Source organism: Paralichthys olivaceus, chromosome 12 (assembly GCF_024713975.1).
Source record: "Paralichthys olivaceus isolate ysfri-2021 chromosome 12, ASM2471397v2, whole genome shotgun sequence".
NCBI lineage: Eukaryota > Metazoa > Chordata > Actinopteri > Pleuronectiformes > Paralichthyidae > Paralichthys > Paralichthys olivaceus.
Window position 1 is genome coordinate 5322421 of NC_091104.1, and position 22200 is coordinate 5344620.

General features: G+C 43.7%; 2 protein-coding genes across 3 annotated transcripts in view; both read left to right on the plus strand.

The window, feature by feature from the left end:
- The window catches only part of eif2ak3 (eukaryotic translation initiation factor 2-alpha kinase 3), a 29415-nt gene extending 16462 nt beyond the window's left edge, over positions 1–12953 (plus strand). The window contains exons 3-18 of the mRNA XM_069536109.1: positions 1667–1861; positions 1974–2104; positions 2488–2749; positions 2845–3010; positions 3132–3257; positions 3533–3655; positions 3758–3987; positions 4505–4617; positions 5927–6049; positions 6529–6678; positions 6796–7360; positions 7546–7719; positions 8537–8710; positions 8845–8946; positions 9484–9546; positions 10179–12953. Coding sequence (XP_069392210.1) covers positions 1667–1861; positions 1974–2104; positions 2488–2749; positions 2845–3010; positions 3132–3257; positions 3533–3655; positions 3758–3987; positions 4505–4617; positions 5927–6049; positions 6529–6678; positions 6796–7360; positions 7546–7719; positions 8537–8710; positions 8845–8946; positions 9484–9546; positions 10179–10361 — 2880 coding nt within the window. The 3' untranslated portion in view covers positions 10362–12953. The remainder of the gene's footprint in view (positions 1–1666; positions 1862–1973; positions 2105–2487; positions 2750–2844; positions 3011–3131; positions 3258–3532; positions 3656–3757; positions 3988–4504; positions 4618–5926; positions 6050–6528; positions 6679–6795; positions 7361–7545; positions 7720–8536; positions 8711–8844; positions 8947–9483; positions 9547–10178) is intronic.
- Positions 12954–14057: 1104 nt separating this feature from the next.
- atrn (attractin) overlaps positions 14058–22200 on the plus strand; it is a 101126-nt gene continuing 92983 nt past the window's right edge. For both annotated transcript variants that reach the window (XM_069536120.1, XM_069536121.1), the window contains exon 1: positions 14058–14534. In XM_069536120.1, the coding sequence (XP_069392221.1) occupies positions 14086–14534 (449 nt within the window). In that variant the 5' untranslated portion in view covers positions 14058–14085. The remainder of the gene's footprint in view (positions 14535–22200) is intronic.

Genomic DNA, 22200 nt, shown 5'->3' on the forward strand with positions numbered 1-22200 from the left:
AGTCTTTAAATAATTGAACCAATGTGTACAACTGCTAAAGAAACAGCACATTTAAATCTGTTCTCCTTCATTTACACGAATATTCTGATATTAACCCGATTAAGAGAATAGCCTGAATAAGACACAGTCATGTTAACAACATTTTCAGATTAACCTTAACTTGAATAAGGTCGTACTCTGTATAATCAATAATCACATTTAGACATGAAGACTATTCGACTCAGTCTCATTATGTCAACATGTGTATGTCGTAATCACATCATTTTGCTGCATCGAAACAAACGACAGCTAAAGTCCACGATGACATGTTCTGGGTTGGAGTGCAAACAAGTGGTGGGACATAGTGTCGACCTGGAGCATAATCACACCATGCTCACTGACATGAAAACAGGAATTTGGATGAAATGTTCTATTGGCAGCTCATTTAGATCAGTGGAATGAATTCACGTCCGTGTCTGTGATGGTCTTTGGGTCGGATGGGTTCAGGCATCAGGCGCAGGATGACTCATCCACAGCTCTAAGAAGTTCCCCTCCTCTCTAAAGCTCTTTACACCCCCTCAGTCATACCAGCGTGGTGTGATGTGATGGTCAACCCCTCCCCCTTTCACTTGCTAAATTTATCTTCCCTCCCTCCCTCCCTCCGTCCAAAAAGATGACATCACCCTTGGTCTCGGCTGTGCTCTCTAGTAAATCGTTACCGCACATCGCTCCCTCCTGACATGTTGAAATCCACCACAAAGCTGCTTCACTGACCCTAATAGAGTCTGATTGGATTTCTCTCACAAGGTGATTGACTGGTCACAGGTTCGACCCCTGCGACACCTGACGTGTCTCTCAACTGGAGTTTAGACTAACAGTGATACTGATGTTTGGGGGACACACTTTGTAAAACGATGCCTGACGTGCTTGAAGAAAACAATTGTCCTCACACTCCCCCCCCCCCCGCTGAGCTAAAGCTGTGGAGGTTAAATCAGGATTAGACTCTGGGTTTTTGAAATGATGTCATCCTTGCTGCTTCCCCACAGTGAGCACCTAATACTACACACACACGCACAAGCAGGATCAAACACACACACACATTATCCACGGTTTCACACTTTTATGAAGATCCAGGTTAATTACTTGGGCTCTTAGTTGTGTAATGGTCCCAAGCCTGTAGATTGAGTCCAAGTGTGCGGGCGCTAACGTGTGGGAGGATGTGAGTCGGACAGTTATGTCTGTGTGGGCAAGTGATTTTGTGTTTTGAACAATTGTCTGAAAACCCGCAGAAGATATTACAAGCTCGATTCAGAATTAGTTGTTTTATCAAGAATAATGTTGTTCAGCAACCTTCTCCCTATCACACTGATGCAGATTTACTGAAGGCTGACATGGATTTATGGGCGCCAATGCCGATAATGATATTAGGGATTAAAACCATTTCTGATACTGATATAAAAGCCAAAAAGTTTTCATATCTGCTGATCTGCTGAAGACTCATATCGACCAATTCTTAGCAGCAAACTGATGAATCAGTCGGGCTCTACGTCAAATGTCTTGTTTTATTCATCCAAAACTCACCCGAAGGGTTGAGCGAACGTGTATATATAAATATATAAATTGGGCCTCTCTGATTAATTCAATTCACTTGAATAAAGATCAAACCAATCTGATTCTGTTCCTGCAGGTGTTTGGCAACAAGTTGGTCATCCCCTCACTGGACGGTGCCTTGTTCCAGTGGAACCGGGACAGAGAGAGTATGGAGGCAGTGCCTTTCAGCGTGGAGTCCTTGCTGGAGTCGTCCTACCGTATCGGAGAGGACACGGTTCTGGTCGGGGGGAAATCCCTCACTACCTATGGCCTGGGTGCCTACAGTGGCAAGGTCAGTGAAATCATTTCAATTCAAATATAACAATGTAATGAATGAAATTATAAAATCCTCTGTGCATCAAACTAGTCAACCCTAATCTTAAAAACATAACCCTGTCGTTCAGCTTCGGTACATCTGCTCCACGGTCGGATGCAGCCAATCAGGGGATAAAGAGATGGAGCCAGAAGATGTGCTCCTGCTGCAGAGAACTCAGAAGACGGTTCGAGCCATCAGACCTCGATCAGGGATGGAGAAGTGAGTCTTATTCAACCAGTCTGTCTTTCACAGTAGAGACCAGTTGACAACTCATTACTTTAAGTGCAATAAAAGCTTTCCAGCAAATGTTTGAAATCCTTTTTTCCAGAAAGGAAATACTCCTCCTGGCTCAGCCAGATCGATTTTGCTGCAGAAGTAAACAATAATGTAAACTTACTTCAACTTCAATACATGTTTTTGCTCAAAACCCAAAGTTTGTCTGTACTCAGAAACCAAGAACAGAACCCTAGCCCTCCCACTGACTTTCACTCCTTTAACGTTATATATTATTATTATTTCTTGTAAAGTTAATCTCATAATCGTCTTAAACATTACAAGTAAAGTAGTTGTTTCAGTTGAATGATCTCTTTCTCTTTTACAAGGTGGAACTTCAGTGTTGGAAACTTTGAGCTGAAGCTCCTTCCAGAGACGCAGCCTGGAACAAACTTCCTGGAGGGAGAAGTGACGAATGGCGACGGCTGGAGAGAGAGTCAGCGTGTCATCACAGATGAACCCAAAGAGAGGGAGCAGACCGAGAACCAGAAAAAACAAAATCTGGACCTTGTCATTAAAGTTTCTGTTCCTGATTGGAAGGTCATGGCCTTCAGCACGGAGCCTGAGGGACAGCTGGTCTGGGAGCGTCAGGTGAGATGAGATTAACTTATTAAAATAAATGTCCTGGTGTTTAACTTCTTTTTTTAAAAGATTCCAATAACTTCTGCGTCCCCTGTGTTGTGTAGTTCTGCACACCTATTGCCTCAGCCTGGCTGGTGGGCGGTGGCAAAGTCACACCAATCAACCTGTTTGATGACACCGGCTACAGCAACCAGTCAGAAATTGATGAGGAGGACGATGATGAAAATCCGGAGAAAGCCAGGGGAGCTGCAGAGTCCAGTGTCTACTTAGGTAAATGTCTACACATGTATGACGATGTTTAGTCCTCCTGCGGCTTTTTTCAGCACAAACGTTCTACACGTAAGCTGCCATTAAATCTGCTCACGCAAAACTCCTTTGCCCTTTACATCAGGGATGTTCCAGGGACAGCTCTATCTCCAGTCCTCAGTGAAGATCACAGACAAGTTTCCCTCCAAAGCCATCGGATTGGAGACCAATATAATTCCGCTACCTATAGTCAAATGGAAGCCTCTAATCCGTAAGTCTGCGACTCCTCAGGCATCAGTTGTTATGTCTGATCACCAAAGTGTGAGTGTGTGAGGCCATGTACGCCCACGGCACAGCGACCACAGACTGACCTCATTACTGTAGATTTATCCTCAAAGTCCCCAAGAAATATTTGAAGTCATCAGGACACTGTCTCACTCCCAATCAAAGCTTTGCCCATCTTAAATTCACCCTGAGATTCTCATCCCACATCGATCCGTCTTTCTACTCAGATCAAAGATCTTACTCGTCTTGTCCTTGACACAGATTCTCCGTCCCGCACTCCAGCGCTGGTCGGCTCTGATGAATTCGACAAGTGTCTGAATAATGACAAGTTCTCCCATGAAGAATACAGTAACGGAGCCCTGTCCATCCTCCAGTATCCATATGGTAATAACCTGACACTGGACCAACAATAAAGTCTTACATACACTCAGAATGTAAAGCAGGAAAAATTCTCACCTCTCCTGACTCTGTGTTTCCTCCTCGCAGACAATGGCTACTCCTTCCACTATGGCAGGCCTTACCGGGAGAAGCGTGACAGTTCCGTTAGCCTGATAAACGGAAACGTGGGGGGGGCTGAAAGCCGCAGGAGAAAAGACCCTGTGCTGCTGCTGCCTTGGTGGAAGGAGATCATCGGCACCATCATCTTCTGCATCGTCGCTACCACCTACATCGTCCGCAAGTTCTTCCACCCGCCTGCCCCTGTGGCCTTTGTGAGGGTAAGAGCGCGGCCTGAAGCAGAGACTCCATCATGACCCTGACGGCTGGTGGTTAAGCTTGTTGTGTTATAATAATGTGGATTCAGTGTGCAGCGTAAAAATCACTTTTCTCTTTATTTGATGTGGTTTAAAACATCAGAGACCCTGTTCAGACCTGGTGTCAACAAAGAGGTCCAATCATTAGTTGTGGTTACAAACCAATCAACGCATGGACACAGGTTTAAAAAAGCGTTTAAAATATAGAGGGACGTCAGAGCGGTAGGTCGTCCTTCATCTGGGGCACAGTTGCGTTCATAAGGCAAAAAGAATTTGGCCTCATGTATCACATACCACCTCTGAATGTGAGTGATTGGATCTCAGGACACTCTGGGTGAGTTCACACCTGAACTTGGCGCCGACTCCTGTGACGGGATCAGTCAGGACAGACGTTAAGTCCAGGTCTGAACAGAGTCTCAAGAAGTCTCAACACTTTTTTCTCTCTTTTGATAAAGAACTGTTTCTATTCTGTCCCTCAAAGCAACGGAAAGAGTCGGAGACGCAGTGCCAGACGGACAGCAAGTTTGACCTTGAGGTTGTGGAATCCAAAGAGCCGGTCGCCACGGAGACCCGTTCCAGCGAATACGTGTCCAGGTACGTCACCAACAAACTGCGAAGCTGAATGTGTGAAAATACGATTTTGTCATGACTCAGGAGAACTTCCCGCGGCGCCTCCACTGTGCAGGGAATTGTTATCCTCACACTCGAAAGTCACTCTGTCAAGGTGTAGCTGCGGATCCAGCACTGTTACCATGGTGACCACTGGTCTTCCAGCCTGCCGTGATAGAGCCAGGCAGAGATCGCCGATGTGAGCCGTGGTCGTGAACGATTGGACAACTCAGCTGTTTGCCATCAAATGACAATGACCTCGGCGCCCGCAGACCCCACCCCACCCAGCAGCATCTGCCACGGGGTCGGAGTGTCTCTTTACATCACTGTCAGCACATTGTCAGAAGTCTCTCATAACTTTGGGCACCCAAAATACGATCAGTGGGAATAATTTATGGGCTGCCACTCAGCCCCTGTTGTGTGATTGATGGACGTCGCACATGTTTACGTTCAGGAGTGAAATAATGTGACTTTACCTTCGCGGACTCGTTGAGGAATCTCATTAGATTTCAGTTGTTCTTCGCTCCTGGTGTCATCACTTCTCTTCTTTTGATGCAACATAAAATGTCAAACATCCCTCTCTCCCTTTAAGGCTGCTGTAATCCATACAAATTGTCTTTGCCAACGTTCTTTAAATAAAACTGAGGGCTGCTACAGCAGCTGTGACTGGCATGAGTCAGGATCATTAGAGGGGGGAGATAGAGATCAAGATATGCGGCCTGAATCACATGTGCTCACACATTTCCTAATAAGACAGCTTCCACTCCCCTGAGGAGCCTGAGCAGAGACGCTGTGACATCGTGTCGAAGCTAGAGCCAGAGTTTTCTGTTGTGTCTCTCTCAGCAGCAAACTAAAGCCGTTTTCAGAAATGTACTCCGCAAAGTGTTCCCCGACAATTTCCAGCAGGAGATCGTCCGGATCAGACGAGTTTACAACAGGAAACTGTCTAGAACATTCAGGCGAGGGGCGGAGCCTGAGTAGAAAATATAAGAGGAAAGACTTGACGTATAAATTCTGTTGCGGAAATCAAACGTTTTTGTCGACTGCACATCATCACTGGCTTCTGCCCTCGGCGCCAAAAGCTGTTTGTTCTACGTGATTCGTGATATTTACTCTGAAGTTGGAGGAGAAGTTCTGGAAAAATGTCCAGATAGATTTGTATAAATACAAACCAATACATACCACTTGATACACCTGTGACCTGTTGTCAGTGAAATCCTGGTCTTTTAAATTCACAGGTGATAAAAACATTTATCTCTTTTCTCTGCATAACGACCACAATGTCTCTCCCCAGGTATCTGACTGACTTTGAGCCGGTGCAGTGCCTTGGGCGTGGGGGGTTCGGTGTTGTGTTTGAAGCCCGCAACAAAGTGGACGACTGCAACTACGCTATCAAAAGAATCCGTCTACCCAACAGGTAGCGCCTCACGCTTATCACACCACAGACTTCGGTTCTCGAGGATACTCCTGCTTCAGTTTTCTCTCTTAAATCAGCAGCAACGTGCTAAAAAGGAGCAACGTAGTGAACCACAGAGAACAAGTGACATTTAGGATCAAACATTAACGATGTCATTACATTTGTACTGGCAGGCATTTGAATTTAGTGTTTGGCTGCGGCTGCTCTGCATGTTTTCTCATTTTAGACTCGGACCATAGACGGGACATAAGAAACCATTCCTCATAAGTCATTAGTTCAGTTAGTGTAATGGAACAAATTATATTTTTGCTGAAGATGAATCACACATGCATTCACACGTGATTAAGAAAACAAGACAAATCTTTTTAGGAATTCAAACCTTTAATTCCTGTAAATCAAACAACCGACTCCTGGAAATCAACTGTACAACTTTCCATGAATGTTTATTCAAGCCTGATATTTTGATTTTCACCCGTCAGGGAGCTTGCCCGTGAGAAGGTGATGCGAGAGGTGAAGGCCCTGGCCAAGCTGGAGCATCCAGGAATTATCCGCTACTTCAACGCCTGGCAGGAGAGCCCCCCCGAGGGCTGGCAGGAGGAGATGGACAAGAGGTGGCTGAAAGACGCCAGGTGAGTCTGGGCTTTTAAATGTTGCCCGGCAGGTTGAAAAGTGCAAGTGGTCATTTTTCCTGCAGTGGTAAAATTATGTTATATTTCGTAATTGTACAAATACTCTTTAACTTTCAGTACTACTGACTGGCCAATGAGCTTCCTCGACCACATGGAGGCGCTGTCAGTCAAAGTGCCAGTGTCCAGCACTGTCTCTCCTGTCTCTGTGCCTGGAGGAGACGTTCTGGAGTCCTCCACTGATTCCCGCGCCCTCCTCTCCAGCAGCGCCGGTGGAGCTGCAGGATTCGGCGTTGACAACGGCGACCTGTCCTTCCACCCTCTCCTGGGCCACGACAGCCTGATGTCTGAGAGGGACAGCCAGGCTGACCCCGACGCTTCCGACACCCCACACTCCTTCGAGCTGTACCCCCCACGCGGCCCCAGTGACTGCACCTCCTCTTCCTTTGACATAGTGTTTGAGGACTCGGGCTGCGACCGAGATGTAGAGGCAGATACCGGGGACTCTGTGACTTCCGGTGCAGCCAGTGCAGACGTGCTGACGGACAAGAACACGTCGTCTTCCTCGCACACCAGACAGCGGGAATCCATCCCGCCCTCCTCATCCTCTCCCCCTCGGCCAACCTCACTCACCCTGGCTCTCCCTACCACTCCTCCAACTCAGCGAGTCCAGCCTTCTCCCAAGGTGGGTTGGTCAGTCAGTTAATGTTAGCCTGTTTACTTTAAACAAAGACCTGTACCTTCTCGTAATACCTACAATATTTAAAAGTACTGATTCAATGATTTAAATGATTAATTATATTCTTGAGATTTAAAAATGTTCCTTTCCCTCCTATCAAATATAAGTGGTTTGTCTTCTCCCTCCTCCAGGTGTACCTGTACATCCAGATGCAGCTCTGTCGGAAGGAGAACCTGAAGGACTGGATGGCTCAGCGCTGCCTCTCGGAGCAGAGGGAGCACAACCAGTGTCTGGAAATCTTCCTCCAGATCGCCGAGGCTGTCGACTTCCTGCACACTAAGGGGCTCATGCACAGGGACCTTAAGGTGACCATGTACACACACAGACACTGTCTACTGCAATATATCTTACACTTGGCTCGATGCCTGCGTCTGTGGGACAGATTGTGAATGTGATAGCGGACACTGTGCCGCACAGATCTCCAGATACTTGGACGTCAGGGGAGCAGAGTTTTTATCTCGGCACTCGAGCATTCAGCGGTAGATTAAAATCCCTGCAAACTACATGACATCACCTCCAGCAGTTGCAGACGGAGATAAATAATGTCATCAACAGGCTAAAGCTTCAATTTAATCTCATTTTATTCTCATTCTCAATCGTCCAGCTATAATTTCTGAAGCCCAAACTCATTATCTTAAATATCCTTCATGTGCAACAGAGCTTCTCCTGTCACACACAACACTGACACGTCTCATTGTACGAACACAAACACTTGAGTCATTTCTCTGCACGATGCCTCAGACGCAGCTCTTTATCACATGTTCTGAGGTTTTAAATGCTCTCCGCCTTAATGACTCTCTCATGCACATGTTGCAAGAGGTAAACTGAGGCACAGAGCCTTGCTTCTGTCGGCTCCTCCCTTTGCATTGTAAGTTGAACATCTTATCAGGAACACCTGACCTCTGTCCGTCCCTCTTGTTACACAATGTCCTCTTCTTAGAAAAATAGCCCCACTTACATTTAACTGAATCTGCTTTTACACACTTAAACATGTTCAGTCACTGTATTTGTGATTAATGTGATTAATGTATGTGAGTAATATTTTACTTCACATCGCGCAGTGCACTGACTTTATGTAGTTGATGTTTGACGTATCTCTAAATTTCACCTTCCGTCCTCCAGCCCTCCAACATCTTCTTCACCATGGACGACGTGGTGAAGGTGGGAGACTTCGGCCTGGTCACGGCCATGGACCAGGAGGAGGACGATGACGAGCCGAGCGCGCTGACGCCCGCACCCCTCCTCACCCGACACACGGGGCAGGTTGGCACGAAGCTCTACATGAGCCCAGAGCAGGTGAGGAACCAACTCTTTTCCTGGATTAATATTTAGATACTGTATTAGAAATCATTTTAGGAATTGTCATTAATAAAAGAGGCTTTGATCATTTGATGATTTCCAACGCCTTGCTTTCCTCTTCATCCTGGCAGCTTTCTGGAAACTCGTACTCTCATAAAGTGGACATTTACTCTCTGGGTCTGATCCTGTTTGAGCTGCTGTGTCCTTTCAGGACGCAGATGGAGAGAGTGAGGGTGAGTCAGCAAACACACACAGTAACATCATCACTTTTATTTAACTCTCAACTGTGTTGTTATACTGATATATCACTGTCTAAATCTGCTTTTAAAGCTTCCTAGAACGTGGTTTTCATTGTCAATTCAAATGTTTTCTTTTATTTTTATGTTAAAATATAATATATATGCATCAGTTTGCACAAACGACTGTGTCAGCAAAGCAAAATATGTAAATGGAGAGGTGGGGAGTGAAAATTAAAAAGATAAATTCAACAAATACAAGATTATGAGCGTGTGTTTTGAGGATTCATTTTTTACTGATTGTAAAATTTAGCCAGCCTGAACCATTGAATTATCATTTTCATGTCAGTTACAATGTAAAGTTTATTAGAAATGAAATGACATGCTGTTATCTTCGGCCTCGGTAAGAGCCCCTGCGAGACGTAATGAAAAACCCTCGTGCGATCGACCAGGATGTTGTGATCTCGGTAACAAAGGACCTGAGTCGTCATTAGCTCCACTCACAGGTGTTTACATGTGTTCTGTTTGTTCCAGACTCTGACTGAGGTGAGAGCGCTGCGCTTCCCTGAGGTCTTCTCCAAAAACAACGTCCAGGAGGTGAGTGGCCCGCTGCTGTCACCTAGTGGCTGAGAATGCAAACTTCAACTAAACCAAGAGAGGAGAATTTAATTTACTGGACCCGAGAACAAGCTGCGGGACGTGAACACACATCCAGAGAGTTCATCCTCATGTCGTCTGATTCAGTGGAGCACACATCGGCGTTAAAGCTGCTCGATCTAATCCAATTTGAAGCGTGCTGGGATTATTTATCTTCTAAATCACAGAAAATAAAGTAAATCGAAAGATTTATTATCAGAGATGTGTTTGTTACCACACCAGGCACTGAACCAGTGTCTGCTGTTCAGTTGCTTCCATTACCTGGTTTACCAGTTTACTTGGTAATGAGATTAACATAATCCCAAAGCATAATCTGTGATACCCTCCCTGTGTTATCCCAGTATCCCTCCTCTCTTGCTGTATGCTGGTCTATTTTAGGACGCCCTGTTCGTTCTGAGTGTGTGTGGGTGATTGTGTTGATGTATTATTCCATTATATAAATTACGTGGTTGCGTGTGTGGTTTTTACAAGTGAATAAGTTCAACTAAAGGATGATAATGTTTGCTGTAGCATTCCTGTAGCGTGACTGTGATCAGAGCCCTCACTGTGCTGTATGGTTTCTCTGTGTGCAGCTGAGTATGGTGCGCAGCATGTTGTCGCTGAGCCCAAGCGAGCGTCCCGAGGCAGCTGACATCACGGGGACTCCCCTCTTCCAGGAGCTGGAGCCGCCGTTCCGCATGGCCGTGAGGCAGCGCTCCCGCACCTACAGCGCCTCGTCCATGGGCCGCCCCTCACGCCAGACGTCGTGTAACTGAAGATCCCATGATGCAATATTTAACCCCTGTCCTCGCATCCCTCCCCCCCCACTCACACAAGCAAAACACCTCAGCCCCCTGCCATCGCACACCGGCTCAGACAGAATTGCATTAGAAGCCAAGTACGACAAACTTGTGGGACGTTATCTCAGTGGCTTCAAAGCAGCAGGACAAAGTCCTACCCTCCGTAGCAAATACACATGCTGTCACATATTCGCTCATAACACTGCCTCCAATTCACCATTTTAATCTCACTGACGAGTGCAACAATATTTTAAAAGCGAATGTTCAAGACCAGACTTGGCAGAAGCGGTTATTTAAAATGGCTCTGAGCACCAGATGGGAAGCGTGCGGCTCAGTGGGGACTCGACTATTATCTCCAAACTTACCTGACTGAAATATTGGGATTTTCTTAAACTGATATTCTCCTCACTCTAACATGGCGGACGTCATCTGGTCCTCTGAGTTGACTCACAGACGCTCTAAAGAGCTGTTCTGGATATGATTTGATTCTGGTCACAACGCGCTGCTTGTGCTCAACATTCACTCACACAACACCTCAGGTATCAAAACCAAGAGGACACTACAAAGGGGCCTTTTGATGCTTTGATCGATCGTCTCTACTAGTGACGAGTACAGATCACTGGTCGGAGCACTAACCGGTGTTGCTGACACTAAATATGCCTGATTTGGGAGACCAAAAAAAAAAAAGACCATCTTTTTTTCCTATGTGTTTTTATAATGAGAGAGAAGAGAAGAGTTTATGAGTCCACTTCATCAGATGTGATTTGCCTTTAGAGAGGGGCCCCGCGGCCCCTGAATGGATGAATGCCGAGTCTGTGGCTCATGTCGTTTCTGCATGTATCTGATAGAAAAGTGAAGGGGTGAGTGTGACTTTGTTTTCCTAAAGCCAATACTTTGGACACAGTTTATCTGTGTGTAAATTTACACAATGAGGTGCTCAATCATTTTCAAACACCTCCTTTTTGCTCTCTGTACATAATAGAAGGCGAAACACCTTTTTATATCTTCTGCTTTAAGTCCAGAAGATACATTTGATCAGTCCTGTACATACTGTAAGGTGCTGTTGCTTGTAAATGGCCTTTTTTTTCACGAGACAGCTGTAAGATAGTGTGATATACACTGAGAGAGGGCACAGAGGAGACGTTATCGGATAGCCGAATGTTACAGTGTGACCTCCAAAGACAGATCACCTCTTGTAGCTGTTTGAAATTAATCTCAGTGCTTCCACTTACATGGGAAACCAAGCGGAGGGGGTTGCTGCGCTTTGAGCATCAGAGGAGAAGCGGTGGAACCAGAGTGCCATGTAAAAATCAGTTAAGTGTACTTTTGAGTAACTGATTTTGACTCACCTCACATTTTTGCAATTTGGCTCCTGTGCTCCAACCTCGTCCAGCTGGTGCTCCTGGTGAAGCACTGAGGTCTGCAGCTCTCCCAACATCCAGGAAAAATAGCATTTAGTGAAGAAAGTGAGACTGTTTATTTGTTTTTTTGTTTTTTTTTGTCCCCTCTAGTTTGTTTACCGGGGGACCTGGACCTGACGTTGGTCATGTGATCCCTCATAAGCATTGTTTTATGTACATAAGAAGTGCCGGGAGAGCACATGACCTTTGTTTGTAACGACACACACTCACACTGCTAATTGTAACATGCTTTCAATGATTGTAATTTTCTAAGGATTTTCTCTTTTTTTAGAAATAAGTGCAGTTTTTTGATTATCCTGCAGGGTTTTTTGATCACTGTAAAGTCTCGACTGCGTCTGATACAGGAAGTGAGAACTGTTGTTCGTCCACTCAGCACAACGGAGACGAGTTATTCTTGTTGTAAAAGAGTTTCAGACACACTGTTCCACCACCACGATAAAGGAGGGAAGGGGTTTAGTTCATTACATGTCCTCAAGTCAGAAAATGTGAAAACTCATCCTGCATATTCAGACATTGCTTTGTGACGGGCAGTACGTAGATACTGTCACCTAAATCCTGTGTTGACAATGTGACACCATCTGTTTAATTAATGTTCAATGTTTTAAATGAATTCTGGGTAAATCCTTCTTTCACAAATTAGTGAATACATGCTTTTCTTTTAATTTACAAGAGGAAAGAAAACTTAAATCACCTACTGTAGTAAATACTCTTCAACTGAAAACAGCATTACTGACAATAGTGTATTATCGCAGGTTCTATAAGTTTTGTACTTATCCCTCAAACCAGGTAAATATCATTATACAGTAGGTTATTCTGGCTCTGTTGAATTATGTTGATCCTCCTCCCGCTCCTGTTGTCCAGGTATGTTTTTACCTGAGGACCGTTCCGTTGGAAAATCTCATCCCTCCTCTCGCTCTCCGATGCCTCCGTCTGGACGTGTTTTCGTTGCGTGTTCTTGTGCACAAACCCATTCTCTGTCCACGTTGAACTGTAAATATGTTTATTTGCTTTATTTATGTTCCGATGCCGCGATCAATCCTTTGTGGGTTGGTGTTATTATGAATGCGCTTCTTGCGACGAAGTGCGTTGGAATATGATGACTTCTTACAAGTCTAAATTTAATAAACTGTTCTATACCGTTTGTACAGTTTTGTGTCATTGGTGTGAAGTCTGTGGGTTGGTGTTGGGCAGATTATTATTATTATTATTATTATCAGGCAAACAACCACCAAGTCTTAGAGAACAACAGGGATGTTTGCTGCAGCTTGTGGGACACTTACTGTATGTGTGTGTGACGTGTGTTTATACACCCTGCAGTGTTCTTCTTACACACACATGAGAAACAGAGTAGTTTAATACACACAAATAGAATACTTGCTGAATTATGAGGTACTGTAAATATCTGACCCCAAATCACTCTGTTGACCTCAAGTGTCCTTATATTCAACCAAGCTGCACCGACACACAATATGGAAGCATATGTTCAACATTTGAATCCAAAAGAAATTTCTTTTTTTTTTTTACAAAATAAACTTATTTTAAAATACTAATTAAATCAAACATTCATTTGTCATGAAGGAGCTTAGAATTGTTCAATTGCTCCAGAAAAGCTTTAGCAGATGGATAGATAGAAAGATAGAGAGATAGATAGATATATTGCAAAGGTATGTGTTTCTGGAAGTTGTGCAAATAATAATAATTGTTATATAAAAATATTAAATCAGAAAAATTCAATAAATAAAAGTTTATCCTGAAAACTAAACCAAACATTGATCATAGGTGAAAGTGTGTTTCTATGTAGACTGTGCAAATAGTTATGTTATTATTATTTATGATTATTATATTGAAAATACAGTATAATTATGAACAACTATATTAAAAACTAATAAAAAAAAAAGAAAAATTATCCTGAGAACTAAACCTATTGATCACAGGTGGGTGTGTCTCTCTGGAGGCTGTGCAAATAGTTCTTATATTATTCTTATGTATTATTATTATATTAAACATATATTAGGACAATCAACAATTATTATGACATATTACAAAAATACAAAAAATAAAGAAAAATGTATCTTGAAAACCAAACCTGTTGATCGTGGGTAAAATGACGTGATCACTATTACTAATTAAGGACAATTAAAACGGAGGCTAACCATGCTAACAGCTGTGAGGCCAAGCTAACGGGCTAGCACGTAAAAGGGGCGGGGCTTGTACGTTTAAAGCCCTGCGCGCCCCCGCGCCGCCGGTTGCGCATTTCCGCCAGTCTACGTCACTTCTGGATGTCAATATGCGGCTCGTTGCGGCGCTGGGAGAGCGAACCTGCGGGAAGATGTGAACCGAGTCCCCGGCGAACACCAGCCAACACACCGACACTCACCTCCGTGGGAACGCGTACCTCGGGCCCGACCAACGGAAGCTCGGCCCGCGGGCAGCTCGTCCGGGTCTCTCGCCCCCACCAGCAGCGGAGCGTCTGTCTGAAAGCAGCCATCTTTAGCGAGAGGATGTTCGGGGCCTGCTCGGGCTCCAGCCGGGGCCGGAGCCCGCTGATGCTGACCGCCGCTCTCCTGCTGTCGCTCGCCGGGCTGCTGTCCGGGCTGCCCGCCTCCACCGAGGCGAAGGACTGCGACAAGCCGTGCATGAACGGCCAGTGCAACGCCGCCACCGGCAGCTGTGTGTGCTTCCCCGGCTGGGTCGGGGACCAATGCCAGCACTGCGGAGGGAGATTCAGGTACAGTCCGGGGATGGAGCTGCTTTTTACCGCTTTGACATCTTGACCACCGCTGACAGTAATACTACTCCTAATACTACTAATACTGTCAATAATACTGCTACACACTACTACTAATACTGTCAGTAATACAGCTACACACTACTGCTACTGTCAGTAATACTGCTACACACTACTACTGTTACTGCTACCACCACTACTAATACTACTACTACTGTCAGTAATACTGCTACACACTACTACTACTGTCAGTAATACTGCTACCACCACCACTGTTACTGCCACCACCACCACTACTACTACTGTCAGTAATACTGCTACTAATACTGTCAATAATACTGCCACCACCACTACTGCTACCACTACTGTTACTAATGCCACTACTAATACTACTACTACCAGTACTTCTATCACCACTACCACCAACACTACTATTAATACTACTACCACTAGTACCACAGCCACCACCACCACCACTACTACTACCACTAGTACCACTACTATTACTAATGCCACTACTAATAATACTACTACCAGTACTTCTATCACCACCGCCACCACCACCACTACTACTATCACTACTTCTGTCAACACAAGGGCTCAGTTGTCCTGGTTGAGACGCTGTACATGTCTGTATATAACCTGAATACTGCTGGTATGTGATGTGTGTAGTTACTATAAGTTATAATATCAATCACACACAGTACTGGGCTCTTCTACCTCATGTTTCTGTGCCTCTTCTTTTAGCTTGAATGTGTTTTACTATGTTTGTGTTATTTGTCCCTCTTGTATTGATACTTTAATTGTTTTATGTCATTGAGTGGAACCGTCATGCTTAAATACGGGATGAATAATAAATACACACAAGAGCAGCAGTATAATAGAAGGTGTAGAAGGTACAGCTTGACTCTTGTACTCAGCTACAGTGAGAGTCGTCCTGGACCGTATGGACAAAAAGCATCGTCCATTATATTTCTTCCCTCCTCACTGTGCTGTGTATCAGTTCATATTGAACCTGTTATATTGCTGCAGATGAAAATCACATTGCGATAATTATTGATATTGTTTTATTGGCCAGCGCTGCAGCTGAAGGTGATTTTATTAATCTGTAGTCGTCTATAAAAGTCAGGAATTCCCATTGCCAATAAAATACCTCATATTGCATTTTGTGTGACTTGCAGAATTGAACCTATAAGTCTTAATATTCTCACCTTCGAAAAAGCTTCCACCAGATATTCGTACACGTTCTTAAATAATCTTTAAAATAGCTGTTTTTTAATAGAGTAATCAGGTAAATCAGTTCGCAGGTCACCCACGCAAAACCTTTTATTTTTACATTCAGTTATTTCATAAACCCACACACGGTGATGTCTACGGTTGTGTTGGCCGAGAGCGGACAGAGGTGGGAGCTGCCTGAGATCTCAGCGGGGGCAGTGCAGATGAGGGCACAGTCCAAACTGGCTTTTTGTTGTTGTCGTTGACTTGTTCAGTGTCGTCTGGCTTCACAGGACATGAAATGCAGCAGGTGTCGTGGTGGTTAAGAGCCAAAGAAGTGAATATAATTCAGTAGACTCACTGATGGGTTCAGAAAACTGTCGTTCACCAAACAACAGGACAGCAGCAGCGGCTCAGTGCGGGTCAAACTTTTGTAAACAAACAAACCAGAGCTCGACCATTCTGGATTTTTTTGGGGGGGCTGAATTTTTCAATAGCGATAAATCGGCCAATTTATTTATAATAAAGATTTTCTGTTATAACTTAATTCTCGTTATCACCGCAATGACACAGAAATGTAATTACGTTATTATAAATACCTATGAATACAAAGTAAACACAAATGCATTTAATTAAGAAAATAAGCAAATTTTTCTTACGCGAAATATAAATAAATAAACATAAATGCACAGATCTTTTCTGCATAGTTTATTCTGTAGAATAAAAGTTTTCCCTATCTGGAAAATAAAAAACAGATATTGTCTGTCAAAGGCTCATTTTGCCAGATATCATCAGCCAACTAATAAATCCGTCAGTCTCTATTAAAAACCAAAAGCACATCCGCTCTCACTCGCCCACTTTAACTTCTGCAGCTTCCTGTGTCAGCGCACCCTGTTTTAAACAAATTATCAGTACACTACATGCTGTGTAATGCTAAATGCACGTGTCAAAATTGATTAATACAAATATGCAGACGATCGTTGCTGCGCTTCTTGTTCTTTGAGCTCATTAAAGTTTCACTTCTCATTTACTGGAGTTAATATTCCGACCTGGACGTCTCGTGGAGAGAATTGTCCTTCATCGTTTGATGACACTTCATTTAGACAAAATCAATGTTGATTACAGGACTGTTTCTCCCTGCGAAGCACAAATGAATGAAAACTAAAAGAAGCAACTTCCTTCTTCCAAATTTATTTCCCTTGTTGAGTCAAATTTGAGCTGAGGCAGTAATGTTACACTTCTGCTTCGCATCTTTTTTGGTTGTTAGCAAGCTGATCCTGTTCCAGTGTTGTGATGAGCGAGCACATCTGTGCAGCTAAAACGTGTCCATCAGGGTGTGCTCAGCGGCCGGCCCTCGGTTAAATGTTTTTAAGGACACCCTGGGTATTTTGTCCTTTTTAAAGAATCCCGTCATGCTGTCTCAGCTCAGTGCCACCCTGCCATGTTGCAAAAAGCAGAGTTGGCGTGTGGAGGCCTGTGGTGTTGTTCAACCTCAGAACGCCGTTGTGGTGAAGAAAGGGAAGCTGGGACTATTTGCACATTAGTGTGGCCGATCGCTGATCGTATCTGAGCACATGAAATGGAGGCTGAACGCCTGCAGAGCTGCCAGGGTTTCAGATCAGCAGGGTTGAGTGTTGTCTGGGTTGAATAGTTTGTCTTGGTTGTGGTTTAGGAACTGGGAGCTGGTTGTACTCGAGTATCAACTGTGTAGGAAATTATGATTGTGAACACACCCGCTGCATCGTGGATAACACGAGTGCTCAAAGTCCTGGGTCGGACTGGAATCATTATTTTTCTGATGACCTCCTCCAAGCAGGTTCCTGTTTTCACCCGTCTGTTGGTCCGTTGGTTGGTTTGTCGGAAGGATTACACAAAAATGACTGGATGGAAAGGGGCGGATCCAGATGATTTCTTTTCTCACAGGATTGTCTTCAGCTCGCACGATGTAATGTTTGAACAAGGATGTTCATTTTTTAGTAATAAAAAGACACACTACTTTACCATGCACGTCATTCAAATAAGTTGGTGTAACAACAGCCGACTTGACGACACGCTGTCAGACGCACGCCTGTCTGCAAACCAACCAGTTAGGTGATGATGATGACAGCATGTACTAATGTCAAACTGAATTCTTTAGTGCACTTCCTAAATTAAAGCGAGAAACAAACCAGATCAAAAGGAACAAAGACGTGAAGCTTGGTTCAGATTTTCCGGTGTGAAAATGTCATCGGTCTTAAAACACTCTTGAGAACAGTATGAGATGGGAGTAAACTATAATAACTGTCTTACAATCAAATGATTATTAACATTTCAAGAAGCTGACCCCCACAAATTACTCCCAGTGTTCGTGTGATGGGGAAAACCGTGACCGTGGAAAAACAGAAAAAGCCCCTGGTTCCATTTAAAATGAGACGATGTGTCGCTCCTCTCTTGATTTTTAAATGCCGCTGTAAATTGAACATCCTTGGCCTGTAGGAACTACAGTGGGGAAAAAAAAATCTATTTGAAACATCCCCTCAGGCTCTGAATGTTAATCTCATTTACTTAATATTTTTTGACATTTTATAAACTTAACAATGGCTCACTTATTTAAAAAAAACAATAGACCAATGAACTAGTAATCAGCAGACTTATATATATATATATATATATTCCTGAACATTAGGTATTACCCTCCACTAGGTACTGGGATTAGTTCCTGGACGCTGCTTTTACACTGTCCGCTGGGCCCCATGAACGTCCCTATGAGGATTATTAAAGTTGAACTTCACTTCATCTGTCCAGAGCTGCAAACTTTGACCTCAATTTAAACTTCTTTTAAAAGCAGCATTTCCCTCCTGCCTGCGCTGCTGGAGTGGCTGTAACGCTGACCCTGAACTTCACTAATAGCACAGCAGGGCTACTACTTACAGCATAAGTGCATTCGGATCAAACGTTTGTGCCGCTGTGTACGGCTTCATCTGGGATGTTGCAGCCGCCTCGGGTCGTCCAACTGGTTATCATAGAGCAGGGTGGTAAACCTGCTCTGATCCCAGACTCTCCCAGAACCAGGGCTGTTTCTGTTTTGTTTCCGTGGTCAAAGGGCCGATTTCTTTCTGGAGGAGAGGCTGTGGTCCGAGCCCGTGTTTAGCATACAGACAATGCCGCCATACAAGCCTGGGTGGACGCTGGCAAAGGCGGCTTTCTGTGGCAAGTTCGTGCCAAGATGGCGTCCTGATTAGCCACGAGGGCCAAAATCAACATGAAGGAGGAGGGGGGGGGGCAAAGACAGACTGGACGGTTTTGTTGTAGATTTATGGCAGAAAATTGAGATTTTCTTCGTGATCTAACGGAAACTTTGAAGTTGTGTGTTTCCGTGAATCACAGGGAGTAGATCTCCTCAGGGCTAATGTTAATTTTGTCTTGTTTTTATATATTGAATATTGCAATATGAGAAATGTAATACAAATTCACGTCACCCTCCTCCAGACATCACATAAAGATTTTCTCTTAAACTAAACTAAACTAACTTTCTTCTATTGATTTCCTTCCATGCACATTAGCTTTGGTTTAATTTCTCCCTTCAACTCAGTGCTATAGAGCCCGTCTGCGCCTCTCCCCAGAAACAGTCTGCTTGTTACTGTGGTCAATCTCCAGACTGCATTGTGAATGGGCTGCTTGAAAAAGGTAGTTTGAACGGTGCTCTGATTATAGAGAGATCGTGAAGTCGATTGGTTTTTTTAATGGAATCGCTCTGACTTTGGCTGAAGTGTTTGTTTGGGTGCATTCCATTTTTTTTGTTTTGTTTTTGTTTGAGGAGCTGAAATCTGAGGGACGACAGGAAATGAGAGAGGTGCGAAAAGAGACTCAACACAAGTTAACGGCCAGTTTAAAACCTGGGATGTTGCAGCTAATGGTTGCCTCATAAAACTCCAAGACACTTAACAGCAATGCTATAGTCGTTTGCAGACATGGACTCTGGAATATGTCCAGACCCTTTTCTTTGCTTTTCACATATGAAGACATTTTCTGGGTCAGACGCGTTCACAGCAACAGTAAAATATCTGAAACGGACATGACGTATGAATTCTGTTGTGGAAAGCTTGTCTGTTGTCCGTTGAATGTTGGAAATGTAGTTTTCCAACGTTTTTCTGGACCATATTCTCACATAGGCTCACTTTGACATTTTTCCTGAAAAGTTAAGGAGCAACTGCCTCGGACATTTGCGTTCTCACCCACTGGAAATCTTCAGGAAAATGTCTGAAAGCAGCTTATGTAGATAGTTGTGTTGGTAAATGAGAGGTCATCGTTTAATCTGGATTGACAAACATTTTAAATTCATTTTGAAAAGCAATTTGAACGACACAATGTCAGCGTGTTACTATAGCGTGTAACTGTTTTATTATAAGTGTTGCCATAAGGCTGAACTGTATCTGGCATTCACACTCTTATCAGATTATCTCTACAAACGCCAGCTTTATGCTTCTCGGGACAAAGAGTCCCAAAGAAATACAACTGTGCAGTTTTTTATTGGTATGAGATAAGGCATTAGCCGAGATGAATTCGTTTTTTTATTTGGATCGTGGTTATGAGGCAGTCTTTGCAGTGGGATGAGATGCTGAATAAATGCTTTGTTCATGCCACTTAAAGCCAGAGTAAGCCTCTGACGCATGTTCGTGTCCTGGCACCAACTCGGACTCCCCCATTTTCTAATGCAGTTAATGTGCAACTCTTTGCCAGCTAATTCTGTGACTTGACTTTGCTTTTCATGTTTTAATGGCACGTACAAGTATCGTTGTGTCTTTTGAAGTAGCTGGATCAAGTTCATGAATAAATGCCTCATCGAAGTGGTTCCAGTGCTGAGCATCGTCTGAGCTGGTCAAACTGCAATCATTTGATTTTCTTGCACATTTTCTCAACTTTAAGTTTGCACGTAGACATTATTGCACATTTCCAGCAGCATAACTCTGTTCACTTAGAGGTATTTCTATAATTCTCATTCCAGGGTTTATTGGTCATCATCTCTGCAGAAAAGACAACGTAATCTCTGGTCTCTGCAACTAATGATCATTTTCATTCCCTCCACCAAGGAGGTCCTTTTCACTCCTGTCTGTTTTTGTTTGTTGTTTTTTTTAAGCAAGTTCACACAAAATCTACTGAATGAAACGAAGGAGCAGATTAATTAACGTTTCTTTAAAGTTTTTTTTTACGTTTTTACCAACGTCTTAGAGAATATGGATCTTCCTCTTGCTTAAAGGTCCAGTGTGTAAGATTTAGGTGAAAGGGAACTATTGGCAGAAATTAAATGTAGAATAATCTTCATGATGTTTTCACTTGTTCATTTCATCTAAATTGTACAAATTGTATTTTACTTTAATCCAGAAAAGTCCCTTTATATTTATATTTACTTTATATTTACATTGAGGGGACCCTCTCTACGGAGGCTGCCATGTTTTTTACATTAGTCCAGACGGGACAAACTAAACACCTTTTGAGTTTTATGACAACTGAAGCTGCCACAGGTTCTTTTTCATGTTTGGAAGGAGAGGGTGAGGTGAGGGGTGTTCAGCTGCAACATGAAACTTCAACACTCGATACCACTAAATTCTACACACTGTACCTTTAAATGCGAATGATAATTGAAAGATTTAATGATTTGTTGTTTTTCAAGAGTGTAAAGTTCCCTGTTATATTTACTCTCCACGAAAGCGTTTTCTTCCTCAAACATTTGCCGAGCATATTTATATTTTTTGGGATTTTGGAGCGAGCTTGTTTACATTCATGTTCACCAGCTGGCAGTGGTCTTTCTTCCTTTTGCTTGTGCGTTGCTGCATTTCTTGGCACATTATCACCACCAACTGTTGTGGACTAGCATGAAAATGTTGGCAGGCATGTGCGCAGCGTTGCCCATGTGTGTAAAAATGTTGCTCCACGGTGCTAATACTTATCAAAACCTGCACAATATACCCATTTAAAACTCCTCACTGATCCATCAGTTCTGTCAGCATCAGTTTGAATCAATCACTTCAGACCAGAGGGAAATTCAGTGCTGCAGAAATTACACATATTGAACTTGTTGTTGTCCTTGTGTGACATTAACAGTAGTTTTTTCACAGTTCCACAGGCCTCTGCTCTGGAGTACATTCGTTGTAGACTTCTGTGTATTACATTCATCCACATCCATCCTCGGGCGCTGTCTGGAACCTGTCTGAAGGCTGACCTCGCTTTTCTAAAAGGCCCCACTCAGCCACCAGCCTGCCAGTCCAGGGTAGAGACCAATTACCCTCACCACTGTGCTACTCTTATTTGCAGAGGCACGGATGTTTGCTCCATCCCTTTCTTCTCGAAATCATTGATATATTTACACAGAGGCACAATTGGTCGTAATGGCTGTGGAGCTATTTGATAATCTGATCAGAAATCTTGTGAGGTGGCGGCCGTTAACGGCACCCGGAACATCTGTGACGCTCGA